Source organism: Arvicanthis niloticus, chromosome 8, assembly GCF_011762505.2.
Source record: "Arvicanthis niloticus isolate mArvNil1 chromosome 8, mArvNil1.pat.X, whole genome shotgun sequence".
Classification (NCBI taxonomy): domain Eukaryota; kingdom Metazoa; phylum Chordata; class Mammalia; order Rodentia; family Muridae; genus Arvicanthis; species Arvicanthis niloticus.
This window is the reverse complement of record NC_047665.1, coordinates 24,705,264-24,731,358: the sequence shown is the minus strand read 5'-3', so window position 1 is coordinate 24,731,358 and position 26,095 is coordinate 24,705,264. Positions and strand designations below refer to the sequence as shown.

At 47.3% G+C, this 26,095-nt stretch overlaps 1 protein-coding gene across 1 annotated transcript; it reads right to left on the bottom strand.

The window, feature by feature from the left end:
* Positions 1-87: 87 nt before the first annotated feature.
* Txndc5 (thioredoxin domain containing 5) lies at positions 88-25,825 on the bottom strand. The gene is made up of 10 exons (XM_034510533.2): positions 25,529-25,825; positions 21,104-21,253; positions 16,686-16,791; positions 10,872-10,968; positions 9,299-9,414; positions 7,091-7,177; positions 6,358-6,498; positions 3,558-3,640; positions 2,253-2,382; positions 88-1,430 (listed from the first exon to the last, which is right to left on the bottom strand). The coding sequence occupies exons 1-10, from the start codon at positions 25,747-25,749 to the stop codon at positions 1,308-1,310; spliced, it is 1,254 nt and encodes a 417-aa protein (XP_034366424.1). The 5' UTR covers positions 25,750-25,825; the 3' UTR covers positions 88-1,307.
* Positions 25,826-26,095: the final 270 nt, after the last annotated feature.

Here is a 26,095-nt window from a genome sequence, read left to right as displayed (position 1 = left end):
ACTTGAGTTTTCTTTTAATACAAGACTCATGATGCAAAGCTGAAGCCACCGTGAGCTGGGCCAATAGAGCTGGTTTCCAAGGACCAGCTGTGAGCCACACTTGATTAATAATAAACGTTCATAATGGGCTGGTGGGGTGACTCTGCTCCTGATGCTTAAGAAGCAGATATGGTCTTCTTTCAAGTCTCCTTGCCACACAGTTTGTGCCAGGTGTTGACTTCACCCTGCTTATGGGAGGTGGTGAAGGGTCTGGGCACAAACATAGTAGTTCTGAGAACAAGCCAGGCAGAGGCATGGATGGCGCAGGCTGCATCTTTGCAGGGTTAAGAGCAGCAGTGTCTAATAACCAGGACATCAGGAACCAGAAGGAGCTGTGTGAAATCCAACTTTGGGCTTCCTAGGCGAGGGCAGCCCTGCCGATTGCAGTCTTTGGTCTTGAGGTCAAATGAATGTCACTGCTCATACATTATTAGAAAGATGGTCAGCCTCCTTGAAGGTGGAGATTATACAGCAAGCCTCTAAAAGGACTACGTAGGAAGAGAACCAGAAACTGTTTCCTGAAGGCCCAAGTGGAGCTGCAGAATCTCCCTGGTCCTTGGACCTGGGAAAGCCTATCAGGTGAGGACCCACCTTGTGGAGTGTCCCACACCCTCACTTTCTACAGAAGCCATCTCCACACTCCACCCTATGCAAAGCAGACGAGAGGATCCTTTGAACAGCGTGAGTATTTGGGGCACACATCAGAAGTACCATTTGTTATGGTTTACCTCTCTCAACTAGAGAAGTAATAACACCCAGGAACCCAACAGTAGCTGTGAAGGGATCTTCAGGACTGTGGACTTTTGTTTTGAAATCTGCATACTATGGACTGACCTGTTACTAAGTCTACAGTGCCACAGGCCCACTTTCCAGAACTCAGGCAATTGAAAAAAAAAAAAAAAAAAAAAAACCCAACAACTGCTTCTGCGTGATGCATTTCCTCACATCCCCCAGGAGCCAACAGAGCTCAGCAATTTGGTTTACCTTGACTGTATTTTAGTTGCAAAGGGAGCCAATTTAATTCTGTCAGAGAAGGTTACAGGGTGGATCGGCACTGAAAGTATTTGGTTTGCCCAGGGACCGTGAGCTATGATTAGAGACACTTAAGGTCCGTAGTGTGTAGTGGCTCAGAGAGCACACAGGAAGCAACACACACTCAATACATTCAGCTTTCTGACTAACCACAGTGAAAACGCGCATGTCCATGTGAGGTCATTCCTATGCACGGGGTGCATAATGCCAGACTGGATGACTTCACCAGGGGTGTCCTACAGTTCATCCTTTGCCTGGCGCAGAACAAAGCTGTGTAAAGAGTTGAGGTCTCTGCCTCCGTTGTGCTCACCCACTTTTTCACCTCCTCGGAAAAGCAGCAATGTGGGATAGCCTCGTACCTTTAAAGGAGAAAGACAGAGTGCTTTAAATCACACACAAAGAGACGGTACAAAAGAGTAAGTATTGAGAACTTGAGTCTGGTTCTCCAGCACCCGTGTACAAAACAGGTCCTGGTGTGCCCATCTAGAATTCCACTGCTGCTGGAGTTGAGACTGGAGGAAGCCCAGAGCTTATTGGTGAGCCAGCCTATCAGTGAGTTCTAGGTCCAGTGAAAGATCATAAGAAAGATGTCTGATGTCAATGTTTTAGGGTTCACACAGCACACCAAACCAAGAAAAAAAGCTGTTATATAGGTAAGGCTGGGGAATTTTGTGGCTAATATCAGTGCTACCGTATGATTGGGGCCTTGGTTCTATGTCCCGCACCATACATACAGAGGGCAATTATAAATGATGCTCACATAGCCCATAACATTGAATGATGAGCTCAGAATAAACACGCCAGTTAAACAGACTGTCTCTGCAGCCGTGGCCTTTTCCAAGGGTGTTTTGACTTGCACATTCCTTTCAGCCCCATCCTTCAGGATGCCCGTTTATAACTGAAGGCTGAGCCCTTCAGGACAAGGCAGTTGCTGGCTAGGCAGCAGGCAGCACTGCCAGACCCAGCAAGAACCCAGCACTCCACTCTGAGAGGCCAGCCTCCTCTGCTGCAGAGGGTCCTTTATTTCTCACATGGCACAACTCAAGATACGAGCCATTCTCTAGGGAGGCCTGGACAGAGTGCGTGAACTCATTCCATGATGCCAAGTGACAGTCCCCCTGGGGCTCTGATCTAAATCTTCAGCTCCCCATCTCCAGGCATGTTTCCCCTGAGGTACCCACCGAGTACTTGCTGCAGACATTGCGTTCAGCGGTGCAGTCTACCTCTGCGATGGTGACGTCTGACAAGCCTGGGAATTCCTTTTTAGAGAGCTCCTCCCAGGTAGGAGCCAGATTCTTGCAGTGGCCACACCTGGAAGAGAACAGGGGCAGCTGTACTGAGATCTGGTCAAGGTCAGTCCATGTTTCTCCTGCATGAAAGTCACCATACCCTCAGAATCCGTTATAACCACCAAATTCTCTCACTGAGTACTCACAGGCCCTTCCTTCCTCTCCTATGAAGGAAGTGAAAGTTGTGCCACCCTTGGTAGCCTGACAGAAGGTTTGCAAAGAAAGTTAGATTCTGATCCCACAGCATGGTGAGTGGAGCTGACACATAAAATCACTGCGAGCAGCTTGGGTGGACACTCCTTGATACATCATCCACATCAAAGAGGCCACAACAAAGCTATGCTCAACTCTTCCCTTCTCTTTCTGCCTTTGCCACTACAGGAGGGGCTTCTCTCTCCACTCATCTATCTGTACAGCTTTGGGGGTTTTCTAAATAAAAAAGGTTAGTAGCATTATGTGGCAGCATTTCTTTTTTGTTTCTTCTCTTTGTAGCCCAGGCTGGCCATGAACTCACAGTCCTCCTGCCTTAGCCTCCCCGGTGCTAGGATTTCAGGCCTGAGTCACCATGCCAAGCTGCCTTTCTATTCAAGGGCAAAAGCTGCCCAACTCACGGGTCACGTCCTCATTAGCAGCTCTCCTGCGTGCATGGAGTGAACAAGCTGACAGATAGGGTGTCACAGTGACTGCTGTGTGTGTGGTTGATCTTCTCCTCTATGTGCTCTGCTTGTCCAACTGAACTGTACTTACAAAGACAAACTGTTGATGCAGTTTTAGAGCTAAGGAAGCAGGCTCAGGGACATCAAAGGACATGCAGAGTTACAGCCAGTCATGAAAGTCACGTCACCCATCTGTCCTCTGGTGCCAGGCTATCTAGGTCTCTGTTTGCTCTCCGTCCACTGAGATTCTAGTCCCCGAGGACCGCATGGCAGGAAGGTTCAGGTAACTAGGTCATGTGCTGAATGGTTGGACGAGAACGCGGAGCCTATCACAATTCACTTCTGGTTTTGTTTGTGTCTAAGTAGACTGAGCTTTAAAAGTGAATTCGCATCTTTCTCTATAAAGTAACCATTGCTGCACAGGGTACAGTAGAGTCATTTCCTGTAAGACAGCCTGTGTGGAAGTGTGACTTCTGCTCACTCCACTGAGACACATGCTGTGACAGGGAGCACTGGCACACTGTCTGAGGCGGCCACTTACCACGGAGCATAGAACTTGACGAAGGTTATTCCCTGTGCAATAGTGTCCTCGAAGCTCTTCTCGGTGAGTGGCAGCACAGTGCCCTTCAGGAGAGGAAGGTCAATTTAAACACACTGATTAGAGCAGAACAGGGCAGAAGATGGAATCTGGCCAGGGCAGCCTACAAGTTATATGCAGGGCAGCCAGATCTCTTGATGGACAGAGACATTAGCACAGGGACCACGGTACCAAGTTCAAGAGCTGTTGAGGGTTGTGGGCAGGACACTGAGACCCTTGACAGACCTCCCAACTACCTCTGTTCTACCCATAACCAGCCCATGGGCTTCCCATACTGTGTCCCAGGCCTCTGCAATGTGGATGAATCCATTCTAGGCTATAGCTCCCAGGCCTGAAGCCCAAGATGCCTCTGTGGGTCTGCATGAGCTCACATGCTGTTTTTCTCTCCTGCCCTGCCTATCTTCAAGCATTTATCTCTTCTAGCCAACAGAGACCTAGCAGCACAGACGTGGTAGGTAGCTTTTATTACACCCATACCAATGGGCTTCTATGTACTCTGATCTACAAAAAAGTGTTGAGTATGGACCCAAGTCAGGCTAGGGTTTCATGCAGGCATTTTAAAACGGTTCTATCTTAAGAGTTCTTCATGGATCTAGGCTGTATTTCTCTAAAAGCCAATGTTCAGCAGCCCCCTCAGAGGTGCTGGGGAACATTCATCACACAGTCTGGACCTCCAACAGGAAGTACATGGGGTCCATGGACTTACTACAAATGCTACCACCCTATATCCTGATAAGCAGCTGTGTTCTCTGAGAGGCCAGAATAGAGATGGAAAACTTTGTTATAAATAGCCATGAAAACACTTGCAGTGTGTAATTACCCTGTTAGGGACGACACACTTGCTCCCCTAACTTTGGTAGGTGGTCATATTTCTTAAGCCAAAACTTAAGGAATGGGTCCCTAAGCTTGAGGAGGCCTCTTGCTGCCCTGGCGGGGACAGGGCAGGGGCAGGGGTAGGGGCATCAGACAGCACTCATGTATCCAATTTCCAAGTACCAGGTTTTCTTGAGTGATGGCTCCAACCCTCTCTCTACGTGAAGGGTATTCAGTGAGTCACTGCCCTCATCCCAGGGGACAAGGCATGCGCATTAGCCCTGACCCCGACACCCCCACTCCAGTGTTTGACTGTCAAGAGAAGAGCTCAGTGGTGGGAGCTGAAACATGCAGTTATGCCTTGGTACCCACGGGATGCTGGTGCCAGGGACCTCCCTATTCCACAGTTCCGGGTTTGCTCACATGAAATGACTGGGCAATTTGCACAGAGTATACACACATCCTCCCATAGACTTTAACTGCTACCTGTCACTCACAGTGGCCCTCCTGCTCTGGTCCTGAGTCCTGCACTGACTGCCCATTGTTTTGTTTCCATCCTCTTATACATACAACCTAGAAACCAAAACATCCCCACCCCCACTTCTTACCTGTGTTTGGGTATCTGCCACCATTGGCCAGAGACTGCTGGAATCAGAGTGACCTCAGATCCCTCCTCCTCTTTTCTTGTTCCTTGCCCCACCCCCAGAACTATCCTCACTCACAAGGAGTGGAATCCTCAGGCTCCCCTCCTCCTGCCCCCACTGTCTCACCCTTACTTTGGAGTCTCCTTGTCATTCAGAGCCCAATATCTTGCCTCAGCAACTGCAAGCCGTCTTCCCAAAGCTGACCTGCTCCAACCTGCTAGGGCTCCACCCTCTGAGCTCCTACCCCTGGCTGCTCTCGGGCACCCCTCTATGCAACCTGGTTCCTCACAGTGCCTTCCTGACTCACTGTGGCCCTGCTCTGAACACAACAGCTGATTCTCCCAACGGTATCTGGCTCCCATGCGCCCCCATCTGGCAACTTCTGAGCTGTCAGTTCTGCCAACCCTTGCTCATTTCTCTTCTCTCTAGGCTGACTACCCTGCTGGTCACAGTCCCGTGACACCTGCTCATCTCTGCTCTCATTGTCTCCTCCAGAGACCTAGCATCCTCCACAGGCTGGGAAACAGCTATGAGGGCTTTTGTTTTTGTTTTTTTCCTAGTAGCCCATGGTAGTGGCTAGAATGTACCTAAAACTTGTTAAATGCAGAACTAAAAGTCTAACAGCCAAGATCCCTAGGGGCGGGAGAATGGCTCAGTGGTTAAGAGTGCATGCTCCATTACAGATGACTCACTCACGTTTGGCTCCCAGCACCCATACGAGACAGCTCACGACTGCCTGTAACTCCAGGTCTAAGGGATCAGTTGCCTCTGGCCTCTGCAGGCACTTGCACACCCCCCTTCCCTACCACCTACACAAAGAACTAAAAATAATAAAAATAAATCTTAAAACCAAAGACGCTTGAACGAATAAGGATAGAGGCTGCCTAAGCACATGCCATGTTCTGCGATCTGGCTACCCAATCTTCTACATAGCCCTTCCTGATGCGTGTCTCCCAGGAGCCTTTGCTACAAGGTTAAAATGAAATGACAGCGGTCAGCTCTGGAGAGAACAGGAACGGGGCCAGGGCAGCAAAGAAGAGTCACAGCAAACTATCACATATACGTAACTAGAGCAAAGGGACAGACTCTGGAGGCTTGTGACACCAAGCACCTTCTCTCAGGGCCTTCTCACCTCTACCTCAGGGGTTTTCAAGGGACACACCTCTGCCAACCTTGGCTGTGAGAAGCATGTAGCAGTAGACCAAAAATAATTTCACACCCAGAAGACCCCATTTGAGAAGACTCTGTACTCAGGACCATCTCCCTCCATTCTGACAAACACCCACCTTGTCACCTGTGGGCTCAGCAGCCATCGCCGGGGCCTCTGATGGCTCAACAGCCTCCGGAGCTGCCTCTGAACCCTGCAGTTGGGACTGCACGTAGTCTCTCAGTGACTCCAAATCCCGCTTTCCCTTGTACTGATCCACCTGTCGGAGACACACGGATGCGGTCAGCATTCTCGGTCGCATGTCGTCCCACCCCATCTGCCCAGTTAGGCCCCTATCAGAAGTCTCAGCTCCAGCTATGTGTCTGTCTCTTGTGAACAGGTGCTCACACTCAGATTTGAAATTAGATTGATTTTAGCCCCCCTCCATCCCAAGCTGTGCATCATCGGAGTCTAAAGTAGGGGCTAACCATTCACCCATCCGACTTCCTTAAGAATTTTGAGATGCTAACTATGAGCAAGGCATTGAAGGAGTGGGGAGATGGATTAATCCCCTTCTGAGGCCTAGAATGTCTGTGTTCATACCAGAGCACAGACGTCTGGTGCCTACACAGCTGTCTAATTTCAGTGGAAACTGAAGCTTACAAAAATGCCTCAGAATGGTTTGGCAAATGTCAGTTTTCTTATTTACCAGGTCTCTCAGTGAAGGGAAACACACACATTACATTCAACAGTACTTACTCCTCCTATAGCTGACAGCGGCCATTTCCTGTACCTGTGTACTCTCAGAAACTTAGCCACAATGCCTAGCGGAGAGGTTATCCCCACAGAGCACACAGGAGCTAAAGACATACCTTCTTGCCATCTCGAAACCAGAGCAGAGTAGGATAGCCTCTGACCTGGTGCTCTGAGCAGACAGCGTACTGCTGCGTGCAGTCGACCTGCAAACAGAACAACAGAGCACGCGGTCAGCTTCTCCACAGCCTTGTCAAAGGCATTATCAGACAATTTATACTTTAAAAAAAGTTCTCATCCAGACCCCAGAGCAACCGTGGCAGCAATCTGTAAGTTTTAGAAAGACTTTGCCTAGAAGCCGCCCACAAATACACCCACGCTAATGGAACACAGTGAGAAGATTTGTCTTGGGATGTGGGATTTCTTTGAATTCAACTGAAACTGGCAGGTCTAGGATGCCCCACCCACTGTCTGGGAAGAAGTGTGAGGCCGGCTGTTGAGAGAGTACCACACTCACCCAGGCTTTCCCAAGGCTGGGAAACCTGCTATCACTCACAGTTATACAGTTTCAAATGGAGGGTAAGAGGGAACATTGGCTCAGTGACACAGCATGTGCTATGCTTAGCACGCACAGGTCCTGTAGTCTGATTCCTGTGCATACACCCCACAAATGGGAGCAGGTAGCCCATGTTTAATGAGAACATTTGGTAAGTGGAGCGTTATCACTTGTCCAAATAAGAATTTCAGGAGCTATTTATTTGGGTGGGAACTGAACCCAGGACCCTGTTCTTAAGAGGCAAGCACGGCTGAGCTACATCCCCTGCCCTTTTCTTAAAACATTTTTATTTTGAGATAAGAGTCCCAATAAATTATCCCAGCTGGCCTTGAATTTGTGATCCTACTGCCTTGATTTCAGAATAGCTGGGCTCCAGTTACTTCAAGCAAAGCAAGATTCTGCCTGCCTGATATTTTTACAAGCATTATTTTTTAATTTTTTTATCATTAAAATTAGCCAAGTGGAACTAAGGTAGCTTTCACTATGTCAATAAAGTGGGGTTTAAACTATGTTCAGCTGTAAGACTGCAGCAAGAGCCATTAGGTGTTAAAATGAAGTCCAGGAAGCTTCCAGCTAGGTCTGTGAGGGGCACAAGCATTCTCCAGGGTCCTGTCTAAAGTAGCCCAAGTGACCAGCAATAAAAGTCCTTCACAGCCTGTGACTGCACATGTCTGCTTCTGCTGAGAGCCTCTTACTGGATAAAGACAAATCATTTCCCATAAAAAAAACTCAAAGTAATTTGAAGTAAGGATACCAAGATTGGAGCAAGACAGAATGAATGCCAGATATATTTTCATACTGTATTTCCACCCAGTGTTCAATGACTGAAATAATCAGCATGATTTATTACGTCTGTCATTATATTATCACTTAATGGTAGACTACAGCATTGAAAGCAAAGCAGGGCAAAAGGAGGAAATCCATACAACTCACAGTGAGAAGTACAATGTACCCAGTATCATCCCACCCCAAGGGCCATGCTAAACAACAGACTCTCATCTGACTATCCACCATCCACCGTTTCCTTTCTGCAAAGTAAGTAACTCAGGGGAGACATCTCAACCAGGGCCAGCCTGCCAGGCCTACCAACCCCCAGTCTCTGTTTCTGACCATCATACCCAGACACACGGCACCGCTTCTGTATGCAAAAAGCCCTGCAGCAAGTGGAAAAGGGAGACATTTTTCTAGAGGAATTCCATAAAGAGTGGGTGTCTGGTGGGTATCAGAAAGTCAATGAGATTAAAAGTAGCCAGAAGCCCAGGAGCTTCTCTGGATAGTCCCAGAAAGCCTGGACTCACAGAAGCTGTTACACAGTACTTCTGGCTTCTCTGTTTGAACAGTTGGAAGGAATCCTGGCTAGCAGTGTAAAGGAGAGCTCACCGTGAAGGGTCTGCTGTGAGCCTGTGTGAATGTAGAACCCAAGAAGGACCCTTCAGGAAAGCTACTGGCTAAGCTCCATAGACATCCAGTGAACCTTCTACAAGGCTCTACCCCATATCTTTGGGCAGCTCCAGAACTGCCAATGCCGAGTTGGCCATCCCTTCTGAATAAATCGGCCAAGGCCATAATTTATCTCCATTCTGTGGAAAAGCCAGCAGACTCCAAAACCAGACTGCCATCTGTGAAGGTGAAATGAATTGTCAAGTGGCACACTAACTGGAATTAATAAATCAAGTTTGCGACTTTGCACACAGAATGAATAATGGACTACTCTGCTAATTAATCCAGCCCAAAGCAGACAGCTTCCAGTTTAACAAGGGCTTGGACTTACCTTGCCAATCTTGACAGTTTCAGAATGTTCAAGGCCCAGAGCCAGCTGCTCCCAGGTCGGAGCCAGAGCTTTGCAGTGGCCACACCATGGAGCGAAGAACTTGATAAAGTGGTCGCCTGTAGGGGAGGCCAAGGCGGAGAGGAACAGGAAAGAAGCACTGGGTTTACATCACAGGACCAAATGCTGAACTGAAGAATACAGCTTTGTTCCCTTGCTTATAGACTCACCACTACATATATACACCACATATGTTCAAAACAATAACTTAAAATCAAATTTGTCATCTTTGAAGGACAATAGAGAGCCAACTCACACTGAGAGAAAACTGGCAAAAAGGGAAAGAACTGAACATTTACCGTAGCCTCTTTTACCACCGTAACATTGCAAGTGATAAACGAGGGTGGGTCCGTGTGGTGGCCACGAGTGCCGCTCCATCATAAACAATAGCTCTTGAGAGGCACTAGCAGGGTGGCTGCGGCTATGGCAATAATGCATTTCAGGGAAATGGTGAATCACTTATTTGAAATGATGAGCAACTGATCTTCGAGGCTAACACCGTCTCTGTGCAGACGTGTGGAATACCAACAGCAGCATGGAGACTGAGTTCCTAGTGGCTCTGATGGGAAGCCAGCAAGGTCAAGAAGCCATAGCTGCCTTTGAAGAAAGACCCTCAGTGGGCCCTGAAACACTACCATGGGGGGACTTCAGGGTGTGTTCTGCAGGAGACACTTGCACTGGGTGGGGCGTGGCTAGCCAGCAGGAGACTATCTAGGATGAGGGGATTTGTGTAGAATGTACATATTCTACATGAGCCCAAATCAGTCTGACTTCCCAGGGGAAACAGCTAGGTCCCACTGCTGGAGTAGTAGAGCAGATTACATAACTCATTCTAGTAGCAATGGAAGACACCGTGGTAAAGTTTTTGAGTAATGCAGGTACTGAGGACACCTGGCTCCCAGCAGTCACAGGCTTCAAGGCCAGATACAGTTCTAAGTCCTTTTTCACAGTGTATGCAACCCAGTCTTCCAGGGGGGTTTCCTCTCTGTGGCAGTACTTGATAATGGAGCCAGCAAGGAAGCTGCGTCTGCTTTCTGCCCATATGCGATGGAGCCAACCTCTGAAACCTGCCCACGTGGTAACAAGGGGAGGCTTGTGTTTTATTCGCAGTGGAGACTGCAGGCAGATATTTAGGAGACCGATTCCAAAGTCAGTATATAAAGAACACCTAATTTGATTCATAGTTTTAACAGTCTTACTACACTGTTTAAACAAGTAAGAAATGTGCTTCTTTCTGCCTCCAACAAGTAAACAAGCCCTCGCCATTAATAAAGACGTCCTTATCCAAGGCTGTTGCTGTGTGCCTGGTGTGCTCACGGCTTTAGCAAAGGCTTAGGCCAGGCATGTCTACAAGGATGAAAAAGGAGAAAATATACGGTATAAGAGCAGGCTCGTCGAGCAACCATCCAAACGGTGCTGAGGAGACAATGTGAGCTGTGACTAGATGTTGCCATGAGTCCTCGGATAACAAGAAGAAAAGCCAGCCCAGAGCCATGGCCACTGGTTCCAACCTTACCTTGAGAAACATGCAGCTCAAAGTTGTTGGCTGAGAGCTCATACAGCCCCTGCTTGAGCTCAGGGGCTCTGGGTGGTTCTGCTTCTGGCTCTGGTGTCTAATAGGAAGAAAAAAAACCAATCAGTGGGTTTGTCCTCGAGGATGCAGTTGAGGCACGGAGGAGGACCACACCTTGTTCAGAAGACTCCAAAAATGACTCCAAAATCTGCCCTTACTTGTCTATCTCACACCTATGCTGAACAAGGCCAGACAGGAAGTCACTCCCATCAAGAACTCTGGGTGCTTTAGCACCAGGCCCACCCTACTGACCTGAGCTCTGGGGCAGTTGTCTCCACCCCAAACTCAACCAAGCAAATAAACCAACTGAAGTCTGCACACCCTGCAAACCATGCCCTCTTCCTGGACCTGATCTGAGATTCCCCACAGGATTCAAGGTAAATTTTCAATGAGCACAGGAAGGAGCTAAGACACAAAGGTAGGGAAAAGGCAAACCTAGAGGCAAAATCACAAGGGAGCAGGTTCTGATGGCCCTCAGCTCCTACGAGGGGCAGGGAGAACATGGGGAGAAAAAGCTACCAAAGACCGACAGAAAGGTCAGTCATAAGAATCCAGAACCCAACAAGCAAGAGGCACCAAGGAACAGGATTGGGTGGGCCTTGCGAGTTAACCTTAAGGGAATTCATGAGACAAGGTTTGGGACGGAAGGGCACAGCCGCTATCCCTTACTGAAGGTGACACATCCCAAGAGCTCCAACTTGAAATCATGGATAGAACCAAGCCCGAATCTACTTCATTTCCTGAGTATGCATGCCTTGGACAGTTGAATTTGTAAATGAAGTACAATGAGAGATTTAATAATAACTAATAAAATGGAAACCACAACAATATACTATAATAAAAGCTATCTAAAACTTGGAAACTGGAGAGAGCACTGAGCAACTCCGGCCTCGTTCCCATCACACCTGGGAGGAGCCTCAGCTGGCTCAAGCCACTTCTTCATCATAACCATGAACACCAAGGCTGAGATCCAAGAGCCACAGCCCATGCCCAGAGCCAGAGCCACTGACACCATGCCAGGTACCACACAGGCAACAGAGGCCCAGACAGCCTCCCCAGGTAGCATATGCCAAGACGTAATCCCAATGAAGAACTGGAGAACAGTAAAATAGCTCAATATAATAACCAGATATGTTTTCACCAACAGGAGTGTACGGCAGACTACCACAAAGAGGAACCTGGGAAGAACCTTCACAGTATAGGAGACAGAAAGAGACTGCAGCTTGATAATTTAAAGAAGAAATATTACAGTAAATACGCAACCAACCATAACCCTTGTAGATGCTGGCTGCCTTGTAGAGGTCCTCCATGCAATTCCAACAGAACTCCCAGAATACTGAGTGGGAAGAGGAGGAGATGCAGAGCTAATGACACTGGCCCCACCACAGGTGACGGTTCTCACTTTACTGCATGTATGGAGGCCACTGAACACATAATTCGAGTAGCACAGAGAATGGGGAAGGGGTGTGCTAACAACCGGGGCTCAGCAGAGCAAGGGACACTCCAGTAGGACGGAACACATATGGGGTTACAAATTACAACTCCACAAGGCCCTCTTCACCACAGACAGCCTAGAGAGGATGACAGTGAAGAGGACAAGGAAAACTGAGGCGACAAGATCAGGTCAGCAGCCACCTCATCGCAAGTCCAAGCTTAATTACTACCACAGATGCCCAGAGAACCTACCGCAAGAGGTCACAGAGACTAACACAGCTGATTTCTAGCTGAGAATTCGTCTGCTTCCAAGGTTGAGCAGGGCAGGGTGGAGTAAATACTGGCTTACCAACTCTACCAACATGAGTGTATCATCCGACAAGCACAAACAATGTAAAATGCCAGGATTAAGAAATGAGCAAGGCGGCTAGAAGAGATGGCTCAGCAGTTCAGTGTGCATTGTTCTGGCAGAAGACCAGAGTTTGGTCTCCAGCACCCACTCAGACAGCGCATAGCCACTTGTAACTCCAGCTCCGGAAGCTCCAACAGTCTCTTCTGACCTCCAGGGCAACTGTACTCATGTGTCTATATTTCCACACAGGCATATGCATATACATAATGAAAAATAAAAATATTTAAAAAAAAAAAAAAAAAGAAATGAAGAGAAGAGCAGGGCTGAAGACCCAAAAGTTGCTCTTTGCCCTTTGACCCCATACACTAGCCCTCTCTAAGCGGCCTATGCAGCGTGAACATTTTAGTATATTTACCTTTCAGTAATGACAAACATTGTTTTGGAAAGCCTCCTTTTTCCTCAATACATCTTCAAATGTGTTTAAATTGCTTCTTATCTAGACAAGTTGAGATTTTTAAGAGCTTAATTTTTAATTTAAATAAAAGTTGATGTTCTAGTTTGCTGTATGTTGTTGTAATAACCACCATGACCCAAAACTAACTTGGAGAAGAAAGGATTTAATTGGCTCATAGGTTCACAACATAGTCCATCCCTGAAAGAAGTACGGCAGGAGAGGGTGCAGAGGAGAGGCCATGGAGGACCGCGCTTGCTGGCTTGCTCAGCCTGCCTTCTTACACAACCCAGAACAACCTGCCCAGAAGTGGCGCTGCCCCTCAGTGAGCTGGGGCCTCCCACATTAAGTCACAAGCTTGCCCACAACCCAATTTTATGGAAACATTTTCTCAGTTACTTCTTTCTTCCTGGGGGTAGGAGTAAGGAGGTTGCTAGTGTGTGGGGGGATGACACCCAGAGGGGGATCTCCTCTGAGAAGGAGAAGGTGGAATAAGGGGAGGACTTGAGTGAGAGGTACCGAGAAAGCTGATATTGGGATGTAAAGTGAATAGATTAATTAATTAATGAAAAAAACCCCTCTCTTTACTGATTATCTCTATCTTGTGCCAAGTTGACAACGACAATCACGACTTTGTTTTCATTACAAATTCAACATCCTTAACCCCCAACCACAAATATTCCAAAATCTGAACTTTTTTGAGTCCCAGCAGGCACCACAGTGGAGAACCCATACTGGGCTGAAGTCAGAAAGTAGGCACACTAAAAAAGACTGTATGAAGATTACCTTTGGGCTGTATATAAAAGGTACATATAACAAAACTATGAAACACTAGTGAATTTCATGTCTAGACTTGGGGCCCATCCCCAAGCCATCTTATTACATAGATGGGAATGTTTCAAAATACAATCCCCCTGACTTTCACACCCAGCCCATGCACACAGACACAAATTAAACACATGTAATTTAAAAAATAATAAAAAGAATAATCTATAGAAAGACTGCATGTTTGGGGTTGGGGTGTGGTTCAGGGACAGAGCTGCCTTGAGTCGAGGCCCTGGGTTTAACTCACAGCACAAAAAAAAAAAAAAAAAAAAAAAAAAGTGTGCATTTTAACCTTTCCACAAGAAAGCACACTGTCACTGCCGTCCTTCCTGGTAGTGGTTATCTGAGAGCTACCAGTGCTCAGACACTGAACTGAAGCTTAGGTGATTAGCTCCAGTTCTGGGATGCTAAAGGGGAGATTTCATGCTGACATCTCTCTCCTTCACTGAGGATAAGAAACCCTCAACACATCTGTGCTGACCCTGGCTAGCCCACTTATTTAAAACGTTTCTCCCTTGCCTCAGACCTGACCCCCCCCCCCAAAAAAAGAACATTTTACCTAACCCCCCACCCACCCCCCCAAAAAGAACATTTTTACACAGAAAACAATGCTGTTTCAACATACATGAAAACCCCACCTGGCCCTGGAGCTTTCCAGCAGGACAGAGATGCAAATTCACCCAGAAGCTTGTGGCTTCCAGTTACCTAAAATGAATGCAGTTCCCAGGCAACCCATCAACACTACGAACACAGTAATGGATGTTTTAAATGTGAGCAAGGTAGCACCAAAGACGGAGTGGAGTTTCTGATGAGCTGAGAGTAAAGGTGCCTTTAAAGATGGCACCAATGAGAAATAAAGCCCAAACCAAGTGCTGGGATCACATGACTCCATACACCTGCCCCTTCCAGTCAGTACACAGCCCTAAGACAACAGAGCAACTGCTGTACTCGGACTGCACAACTCAGTTCCAGTTGTACTCAGAACTCCTGATGCTCTTGACAGTCGCCCAAGACGTGGGATGAGTGAATGCTGGCTGCTATTCCAGACCCAGTCACACCACAGCATAAACCATCAAGGTCCACTCTGTCCCGATCCAACCGTCTACATACAGAAGGATGCTTAAGGAAGTCACCTATGATGATTGTTATGACTTAGAACACAATGAAGATTTTCATATCGGCTTAGGAAATAAGGCTCTTACAGTGTTCTGATGATGCCTGCACACAGAACGATACAGGAAAATACTGGAACATTTGTTCAAGGTTTTCCATTATTAGTCAAGCTGGTAAAGGCCTGGAAAACTGAGGACCAAGAAGCAAAGGAAAGAGCTACACTATGGACAGCCAGTGGGAGCAAGCCCAAGTGGGCTATGGGATCTGGGGAGTCAGGAGAAAGCACTGGCTCAAACAGGAGACTGGAGTGGGCCTGGTCCTGACTCCAGGCGTTAGAAGCCAGCCACCAGTACAAATGCATGGTTGCTCAGTGCACCTCATGAGCCAGTGACATAGTAATTATGTTACAAAGCAAAAAGTATATATCTGTGAGAATGTGTCCTGAAATATTTACAGATAACACTCCCTGAGATGGATGCACGAGGGATGGAGGAGAAGGGGAGGCCGGCTAGCAAGACAGTGAAAATGGTACCTTTGTACATGTTTGAATATTTTTATATTAAGAAACTTTTCAAGTTATCATTGGTCAGTTCTAAGAAAGGTGCTTAAATAGAAGTGGAACCTGGAGACTGGGAGGGGCTCTCCACAGCCCAGTAGTCCTGCATCCCCCTGAATGGAGTAGAGAAAACTGAAATAAAAGTCAAGCCACAAGCAATCCGACATGACACTGCTGTTTGCCAAAGATGGTCACCGTGTGGTGGTCTGCTAAACAAAAGGCAGGCTGCTGCTCTTACATGAAGTAATTCAGGATAACGAAAAGCATGAAAGTAGGTAAACACTGTGGACAGTCTCCATGACAAAGCCATCTGAAAGAGCCTCCAAGGAATGTGAGCTGCCTTGCCCGGCTGCTACCTAAATAACTCAGAATGGAGTGGGAAGACTATTATAACCCACTAAAAATCTAATCTAAACCTAAACACATTCATATAAAAAATTACTAGAACCCTAAGGAAATTGTAGTGAACCAGTTAGAGGAAAAAGTAGACAAATGAAAGGTAGTTACTGAGCTACAAAAGGAGAAATTAGAAACAGGAGCCAAGATGGAAGCACGGTGGTGCACACCTGCGATCTCAGCCATGGGGACTGAAAAACACAGTAAACAGGAAGAGAAACCTGAGGACCCTGGGTAAGCAACTAAAGAGTATTAAGAAGAACTTGTATCTGGTTCTTCCCCAAGAAAACCAAGACCGGGTCTTCGCAAGACCAATATGACAGAGTGCCTGTTCCAAACCACGGGTCTAGACAACAGGAGTGTTCCTGACAAAAGGGTCCAATGTGGAAATTGCATTGTTGACTTCTTTTAAGAATGTCTCCTGTTTACTCTTATACTCAAGAGAACCTGCTTGGAGTGCTATGCTAACTAGGTTCTTGAGCTCCTGTATGCAAATTTGAATTCGTTCAGCCAACCAGAAATGGCACAGGCAGAGAGGGTCTATTTACAACTTCTAAAGAATTGAAACTTCAATTCTTTTTACCTCTTCTGGCCTCTGGGCAGTAAAGGGAAGGAGGAGGGGACACTTACTGCTGGCTCCTCGTTCAGTGTCTGCAGCATCCAGTTTTCCAGTGTTTCAAAGTCTCTAGGACCCTGGTACTTCACCGCTTCTTGTCCAGGCTTAAAAAACTTCAGGCTGAAAGAAGAACAAGGGATTAGAACGAGCAGAAGTTGAAAAGTTGAAAAGCTGCTCTGGGTGGAATGTGAACCGGGAATGGAACTGCCAGGAGCTGCAGCCAGGCACTTATCTGCCACTCAGGTAAAACTCCAACGGGAAACAAAAACCATGCTGCAGGAGACTGCCATGTGCATGAGCCTAAACTTTCACACATTCCTGTCATTACTCAAGGAAAATACAACTGAGGTGAACACCAGTGCTTCCCCCAGGCTTCTCCTTCCTGGCCTCAGGCTCCTGGTCTCCCTTGTTGTTCCTGCTGCCTGTGGGTCTCTCTTAGTCCTGAAGCAGACCAAACACTGTTTTGCAGTACGTATATTTCTAGGCAACCACAGCAGATGGACACCCAGTCATTGATGGATCCCAATCATCAGGGCATTTGAGCAGTTGCAAGTCGATCTATACACACCTCCTGCCATCCACTCTAGGACCCTTATCTCTGTTTGCAGAGAGCAAGAGTCTCTTCTCTCTCCTATTCACTGGCCTCCAGGGAATCCACAGAGGTGAAGGAACATTCCTATGATGCTGATCGAAAGACATCACCAAGGGATGAATATCACCAGGGGAAAATTTCACAGGGCATGAATTTCACACACCCTGGTCTTGGATCACTCTGCTCACAACATGCCTTGGAAAAAAACTTCACTGAAATTGTCAAGACTATACTAAAATTGTGGCTCCTGTCAGGAGAAAGGAAAATGCAGACTAACCTGCTTACTGGGAAACCCTCTAACACCTCCCTGACGTGATTTGGATTTTGTAAATTGATACAATGTTCAGAAATAGATTTTTACATTTGGACATGCATAGCTGAGATATGTAGATGGAGATTCACAGGCAGTGATAGACCATGACTGGCCTGGCAGCCCATAAAAGCACAGCAATTCATTTCCTAAAATGTTCTAGAGACTAAACTCCAAATTCACAACGTAATATAGCCAACGTCTATGATGGCCTTCTGGTTTCCTGATGGCATCCTCTCCCTGTGAACTCATGTGGCAAGAAAGCTAAGAGAGTTCTCTGGAGCCCCCTGAATAATGCCCATCTCCTAAAACCAACACGCTGGTATGTGTCAGCATGTTTTCCAGAACACAAACATTCAGCTCACTCACAAATAGTAAGTTTCCTTTAAATGAAGGCTTTAAAACAGAAGAAGCCTTCAAAATGAAGTTCCACGGATGTACAAGGAAACCAGACTAGATGGTAGAGTATGCCAAAGACTGAGGCAGGAGGATAGCAAAAATACACAGTAAAACCCTGTCTTGAGAAGAACAGTGGGTGCTGCTCAGAAGTAGATTGCTTGCTTAGCACACACAAGGCCCTGGGCTCCATCTCCAAAATCAGAGAAGAAAGGAAAATAACAGTACAATGGCAGTTAGAAGGACATAGAGGCTTTATGGAGAGCATGTGAGCATATGCCCAGCTTCCTCAGGAGCTCTATGACCCTCAGCTGACAGCAGGGTTATATCCTTATAAACCACCCTAACTTAAAACCATAGTAAAGTGAAAATAAACACTTATCAGACATCCTACCCTGCCTAAACTGTGCTCAGAACACATACATGAGCCTCAGGTGTATAAAGCCACCTGGCATTACAACAGTGTCCAGTGTCTCCTGTCCCTTACTGCACAGCACACAGTGACCAGAATGGCTGTATAGGGCTGCTTCTGCCCCATCATGTAGGTGAAGGACTTCAAGTCAAACTATTATTAAGTCTTGGACCATCTAGACAAGGAAAGGCTAACGTCTTTAGATTTAGGCACTATACTGCACTCCTATGAAGAACATATGAAAGCTAGGCATAGAGGCACACACTCATAATCCCAGCCCTTCAGGGGCTGAGGCAGGTGAACCTTAAGCACAAGGCTTAAAAATAGAGTTCTGGGGAATCTTGGCAACATAGTGAAAACCTGTCTGGATAGAAAAAAATACTACTAACAAAGTCTAAGCAAGCTAAAGTATGTAGTCAAAATTAGCAGGTTACACACACACACACACACACACACACACACACACACACATCACTGGGCCTCCCTCTGGCAGCTCTGGAAAAGGAAGTTGGGGTCATAAAGTTGGGGTTCACACACAGAAGCAGCATATTATATTTCTCTACTTTCCTCTCCCTCTAAGTGCCCCCCTCCCCCCACACACCACAGTGCAGGAAACAGATGGAATCTCAAAATACCAGAAAGAACCTGTACTTAAACTCAGTTTTTGTTGTTGTTTCTTTGCTAAAGTTAAAATATAAGATCTAGCCTGTTTGCAGTGGGGTGGGGGTAGGGGTCTTTTTTTTTTTTTTTTTTTTTTTTTTTTCCTAATTTGGTACACAAATCTCTTGTTGGATTAAAAAAAAGTCTTTCCAACCTGCTTAAAAGTGAGATTCTTCCTTAGTAAGCTGAAAGGGCCCAGGGAGAGCTGGCTAGGGTAACAGACCCTCCCATTAGCCTGCACACCCTACCCTTCTTTCTCAATTAACAGAGGTAAAGGAGTTAACAGCAGAGTGAGGGCTACTGGGCCCAAGATCAGCCCCCAATTTCTCTATTACAAACTTTCCACAGACACGTGTGTCTCTTCCTGGGAAGCTACAGAGAAAAAAACCTCCCATTTGGGTGTTACTCTGCACAGCCTGTGACAAAGTGTACCATAACTGATGTGTTAGAGGTTTGAGCCTCCAAAACAGAGTAATTAAAAGTGTAACCCGAGCGGCGGATGAGGCCTCACTCAGAACCAGGCCTTCACATAAGTCAATGTGATTCATGTCCTCACAAGAAAGGGACATTTGAACACACAGAAACACCCAAATGGTCCAAGGATGTAATGAGTTAATTAATTCAGCTAATACAGTTTGGATCTGAGGTCTCTCAGGGCCCAGTCGTCAAAGACTTGTTCATTACTGTTGGGCAGCTGGAAGGTGATGGAACTTTCAAGAAGTAGGCCTAAGAGATCTCAGGTCATGGTGCGGGTGTACTCTTAAAGATGACATGAGACCCAGGCTCCCCTCCCCTTCTTTCTCTGCTGTGTGACTAACAATTAGTGCTCTATCATACCTGTGGCCATAGCCATCCTGCTGCAAGCCCAAAAGCAACAGGGACAACTGACCTTCAAAACTGTCAATCAAATCAACCTTTCCTCTTTTGAGACGGAGGGGTTGAAACAAAGTTTCACTGTGGTTCAGGCTGGCCAGGAACTTACTATGTAACTTTCCTCTAAGTATCTTGAATTATTCTGCAACAGTAACAGAAAACTGAGACATCAACAACCCAGGAGAGGCCAGAAAGAGGCACAAAACGATTTCCAAACCCAGTTTTGGAAGGAACTTGGCCTTGACGGCACCTCTAGTGTCCAGAACTGTGGGGAAACCACTTTGTGCAAATTATCCAGTCTGCTATGCAAATATAGCAACAGAACAGGACCGAGATATCCTCTTAAAAAGTCAGTTTGTCTGTCAGCTTTCTGTTGCTCTAAGAAGGATCTGGGATCATCAGTTTAGAAAGAGAAACAATGTATTTGCACTCCCTATTTTGGACAATTGGGGCCATGAGATACTTGGATTTGTTGCCTTTGGTCTACACCAAGATAGAACCTAACAGACCTCTCTCCTCAAAGTAGACATGAAACAAACCAAGCAGTCAGAGCTGAGGTCACAATATCTACTTCAAGGACACGGTTTCAGTGAACTGCCACCCACTAGGCCCCACCTCCTAAAGGTTCTATAAGCTCCTCAGAGCACCACTGGGTTGGGGGGAGGGGGGGCGCTCCTCCAGACTGGAGCAGACAGTCATAATTTGTGTCATAAAACTATGTACATGCCTGCTGCAGTCTGGTTTGTCACCCTCCATCCCAACAGACCTTGTGTTAGTTGCAGGGGATGCAGCTTTATGAAAAATCTTTTCATCAGTAAGAAGAAAAAGAGAAAAACTTCAGCAGTGGAAACCGTTCAAAGCAGAAAGTCAAACCAAAAGTGATAACAAAGTCTGAACAGGCTGTGTGAAGCATCACCTGGGACCGGACTGCAGACAGCCAGACCCCACTACTGTCCCGCAAATGCCCACTTTCTCAGCAACCAACAGTAATTAGTTAAGGCTTTTCCCATGCAAAGTACAAAAAGTGTCTACAACCAACAGTGTTCAATACAATCTTGGCCTAATAGCAGAAACCACCTGCTTACATTCAGCTCCTCGGATCTATGAAGGAAGTTACCAGAAGCTGAGCTTGGACACTCCTTGGCCTTAGACCCACACACAGAAAGCCCAGCTTTTCCTTCCTACTTACGTGGGGTATCCTCGAACTCCTTGGGCAGAGCACACGTCAGAGTCTGCCGTGCAGTCCACTTTAGCCACGTAGACTTTGGCATCCTCCATGCTGTTGTACTTGTCTCCCAGGTCATTCCAAGTTGGCTGCAGCCGCTGGCAGTGTCCACACCTACGGTGAAGCCAGAAGAAGGGCACACTAAGCCTCGGTTCCCAGGATGTCCATATTCACTACTTCAGCCTTTCCCATCGAGCAAGCAACTCCCCAGCCTTTCTTCTCTCTGCAGCAGATAGTTACCTCACAAGGACAGGGTTCTCCTCATTAATCTAAATCAACAGGCTGCTGGCCCTAGTATTCTTTTTTTTTTCTCTCTCTCTCTTTCTCTGCCAGACCCTGCCTCCTTGACTTCTAGTTGGCCTCTGAGTACAACTGCAGTATCTCAGTTTCCTGAAAATATAGCTTGCTGTGCCCTTGGAGTTCAAGGTATACATGAACCCTATTAAGACTTTCCCTAAATTCTACCTGGCTGATTTCCACTCGCCCTTCAGATTCAGTTTGGCATCACTTCCTCCAAGACGACTTCCTTGGCTCTCAGGCTACTTGGAATCCCTTCTCACATCTTCCTCCTTTTCTGGACGTCTCCCCTGCTCTCCCATTCGGCTTTGCACTTTGTTGTAACTGTCCGTTTATTTATAAGGAAATATCTCCCCTACTACATAACCAAATGTATGCAAATACAAGGCAATCTCGGGAATTATCAGTTCTGCACCTTGCCCCATTAAAAGCCTTAAAATAAGTACATTTAAATTGTTTTATTTATTTGCACAGGTCTTGGATATCTGAGGCTGGCTCTGAGTTCGCTATGTAGCTGAGGATAACCTTGAACTTCTGACTTTCTTACCTCCACCTTCCAAGTGCTGGGATTGTAAGTGTCCACAGGACTGGAGAACAAACCAGGGCTTTATGCGAGGCAAACACTGTACCACGGGAGCTACACCTCAAGTGCTCCAAACTATGTATCATTAGAGGTTGGTGGTAATCTGAACATCTGCAGTTGATAGGCTCAAATGTCTTGTATTGACTATGTGAGTTTAGTTATATACAAATATTTTAAAGTCATCTATTGTTTAAAACAATACTAGCAAGACTGTGGCTTCTTGCCTCTCTTACACTGCACTACGGCATCAGATCTCTCTCGCCACGGAACCTGAAGGACAGGGCTGGCCAGTCTTGCATGCTCACACGTATGCTGTAGTCCATATGAGTTCTGAATGAGTGCAACCACACAGCATTATGGCACAGGACTGGTTATTTTTTCTTTCTTTCTTCATCTAATAAACAAGTTATTTGTGTTTATAACATAACTAATCACTGCATTGCCTTTAAAAAAAAAGCTCACTTACAAGAGTGATAGGTACTGACAATTGTGAGTTCCCCCTCAGATACATTCTCAATAAGATCTGTAAGCTTTTTTTTTTTTTTTTCCTGACTTCCAAAGCAGGCATCTAAAGGTGGCACTGAAAAGTCAGCTTAAAGCTAATGTGTCTTCCTGGCAGGACTTTCCTGGGCAACTAAGACAAATCCCTGCTTTATAAAGGCCTAAAATAAAATAGGACTAAAGAGGGCTCAGTAATTAAGGGCACTTGTTACTCTTTCAGAGGACCCAGCACCCACATCAGGCAGGTCCCAATGCCTGTAGCTCTGGTCCTATGGAATATGACCTTTTCTGGCCTCCTCAACATGCATGGTACCCAAACCCGGAGGTGTACACATGCACATATGTACAAATAAAATATGCAAACACATACAAGCCCAAATCCAGCATCACCCCCTTTTTCTGAAGGGTTGTCAGTATTCCTTTATGCATTCCATGTAAGTGCCAAGAAAGGAAGTGCTGTCCTTTCCAGACACTGTGCACACTAAGCACTGTGGCAACTTAAGCAGAATGAATGGGGTACCCACACAGGGAAACTGTGTTTGAGGATTTAACTTCCGTGAATTCAGCACAGTGAGTTCAACAAGGTAGTGGGTTGGTAAAGAATGGATAGCAAGGAAGAAAAACAGCTCTGACAGTGTGTACACAATGGGGCCCGTGGACTTTCTGCTCGCCAGCTGGCCCAATGCTCCTGTTTGCGCCTCGTGACACCTGGTGCCTCTCAAAGAAAGCAGGATAGGTTCTAATGGTGGTTATGGAACCCAGTTATGAGATGTTGCTGGGAGATAGTAGGGTGGCTGCCCTAATGAATTTTCGAGGGCTGTTCTGATGTTAAGGGAATTTGATCAGATATGCTCAGTTTAGAGTTGTACAGATCCTCTACACCTTTGACAGGGTTCTTACGAAAACAATACAAGATTTAAAAAGAAAATAAAGATTTAGTTCCCTCTAATCTGGGTTAAACTGACCATCTGGGGCCATCACCACACAAGCATGCCCCTCTGCACCCAGGGGCAGTGATGAGTCCACTGCTTCTGTCTAACTGGCATTTCTGGCTTGGAGCCTTTGTGGATACTGAGACAGGCCTGGAGCCAAATGACAGAGCAAAGGCACCTAACCTTACTCGTGACCTCACTGTCCCTAGGTTCAGTGTGACCCAATGCTGGCACCAAATCAACACCAGTAGGAAAATCCTGCAGCCGCAAAGCTTAGAAGGAATACACACACAGGTCAATGTTGTCATTACATGGTGTCCTTGCTCCCAAATCACACATGGACATCCAGGCACTCACTGTGAGAAAGAAGCAAGGAGGGACCCAGTGTAGTCTATCTTGAGTTCCATGTTGTTCTTAAAATTCTGAAATCTTAGCACTCCAAAGTGCTGAGATCGAAAACATCACGAGTTCAAGGTCAGCTTGGCTACACAGAGATCCTGTCTCAACTTCCTCTTAAAATATCAAAAACCCAGCCTTCAAAGGCCATGGTGGGCACCTACATATCTCTAATATTTTTAGCAGAGTAGCAAGAAGCAAACAATTAAAGGCTTATTCTGGGGAGCAGCACCGACCTAAATGTCTGTAAGCCATAGAGTGAAAAAAGATCTATGTGATGTATACCACAACTGGCCAAGACTAGCTGGTTATTCATTGGAAATAGTCTCAACTTAAAACTCCATCAGTACTGCAGGGTTCTGCCTGCATGTCAACTTTTCTCATAAAACTAAAAACCCAGAGATTTATTCCACTGAAATCAGCTCCAATTAAGTCCTGTGATGTACTTAACTGGAATCACTACTTTGAGACGACTCGTGCACAGAGTAACTATTAACGCTGACTGACTGTGGCAGACTACCAGTCTTTTTTCTTTCAATGGTTCTACAGACTCAAGTGGCTGTTCTTGGGCTTGTAAAACAATGTATCCCATTCCTGCATTCTTAACTGACAAGGGCTGCGAGCCAATCGGACACCCCTCCCTCTCCAAGTTAATTTAACACTAAACCAATTGAAATGCAGTGATAGCCCGCTGTAGGGTTATGGGCAAAGTTTCTCCCACTCTAGAAAGCACAATCACTGAGTACATTGGATTCCACAGGCACATTTTTTCTTAACTGCTTAACCCTCTGTCCTTAATGAGTCCCTACTGAGCCAGAGGAAGAGTACTTTGCTCAGCAATAAACACAACCAGCTCATCCCACATCTCAAGAGCCTGCGCTCTAAATACCTCTAAATACCGCTTTCTGCTGTGGCCCTGAGAACTTCTTTCTCTGAGCATCTAGGCCCCAGCAGGAAAGCACTGCTGTGTCTAGACTAATTCCTGAGATACAGTTCTTTTGGGAAAGCAGGGAGATGCACCAGGAAGCTCCAACCGAAGAATGGAAGCCTGAAGGTATTGCTTTTAGGAAGAACTGTTCTTCTACCTCACACTTTCCAAATGACCGGGTTCCAAATGAGCCAAGAACAGGAGGTGAAAGAGGACAGCCTTGAGTTAAAGGCCTTGAGAACACAGCTCACATCCACCCCAGTGTGCAGCGGGGACTCCAGAACTGGCACTACAGTTCGGACTCTAGGGGTCAAGGAAGCCCCAGTCCCCTACCTAGGCTATCTCTTCCCACCCTCGACACATAGAGTGGAAAATCATATCTTGAGGGGGCCTTAGATTTTTCAATCCAACCCAATACAGAAGGGCCAGCAGGGAGGACACTAGGCTAGGGCACGTGGACGCCGGGCTCCCGCTGCGTCCGGCCAGCACAGGAAGTTTGAGGAGCTAGGCAGGAGACATAAGCGGGGGTGCCTGGACTTCAGCAGCGTGGCGTGGCGGAGAGGCCTTTCCGGGTCTCCCCTCGGGGCCCGCCCTTCCTCGCTCGCAGCCCGGCGGCTAGCGCCACGTCAGCGGCGAGGCTCGAGCGCGGCCCACGCCCCCAGCACAGCCTGAGCCGCCCCGCGCCCTCCCCACGGTCCCCGGGCTCCCGGTCCCCAGATCGGGCCCCGCCGGCCTGCGGGAGCTGCAGTTACCAGGGAGCGAAGAACATGACGAAGTGCGCAGCGCTCTGGATCCCGTGCGTGAACATGTCGGCCGTATACAGGTGCTTGGCGTGCGGGTCCTGCTCGACCCTGCCATCCGCCTCCACCTCCTGGGCCCGAGCACCCTTGCGCGCTCCAAGTAGCAGCAGGAGCGTGGCCAGGGCCGGCAGCCCGGCCAGAGGCTGGAGAAGGCGTCCTGGGCGCGGGGGCATCGCGGCGGGGCTGGCGAGCTCTCGCCCGGGCCGCGGGTCCCCTCCGCGGCGCCGCCTCCCGCCCCGGCTCCTCCCACGACCGCAGAGCCACGCCTCAACCACGCCCCCGCCCGCAGAGCCACGCCCCCTGTCCCGCCGGCTCATCTAGGCAACTTGCTGTCTTCTGCTGAAAGCCACCAGGAAGAAGTCGCTCAGATCTTGGTCCTTCGTGCAACACCTCCAACCTATCTCAGTCCTGTTCCCTTCCATCCCTCGGAGCTCATTCTCCTTCCCAAACCCCTTATCAGCCTTTCCCTGTTGGGGACGAAGAGGCTATGGAACAGTGGCAGCTTTTGTTGGTATCTAA

Excerpts from the sequence above, each read along its gene's own strand:
- Txndc5 (XM_034510533.2), bottom strand. The coding sequence starts at position 25,749 with ATGCCCCCGCGCCCAGGACGCCTTCTCCAGCCTCTGGCCGGGCTGCCG. Across the intron at positions 16,792-21,103 it reads GGAGTTCGAGGATACCCCAC|CCTGAAGTTTTTTAAGCCTG; the intron begins GTAAGTAGGAAG and ends TTCTTCTTTCAG. Across the intron at positions 3,641-6,357 it reads CTGAGCCCACAGGTGACAAG|GGCACTGTGCTGCCACTCAC; the intron begins GTGGGTGTTTGT and ends CCTCTCCTGAAG.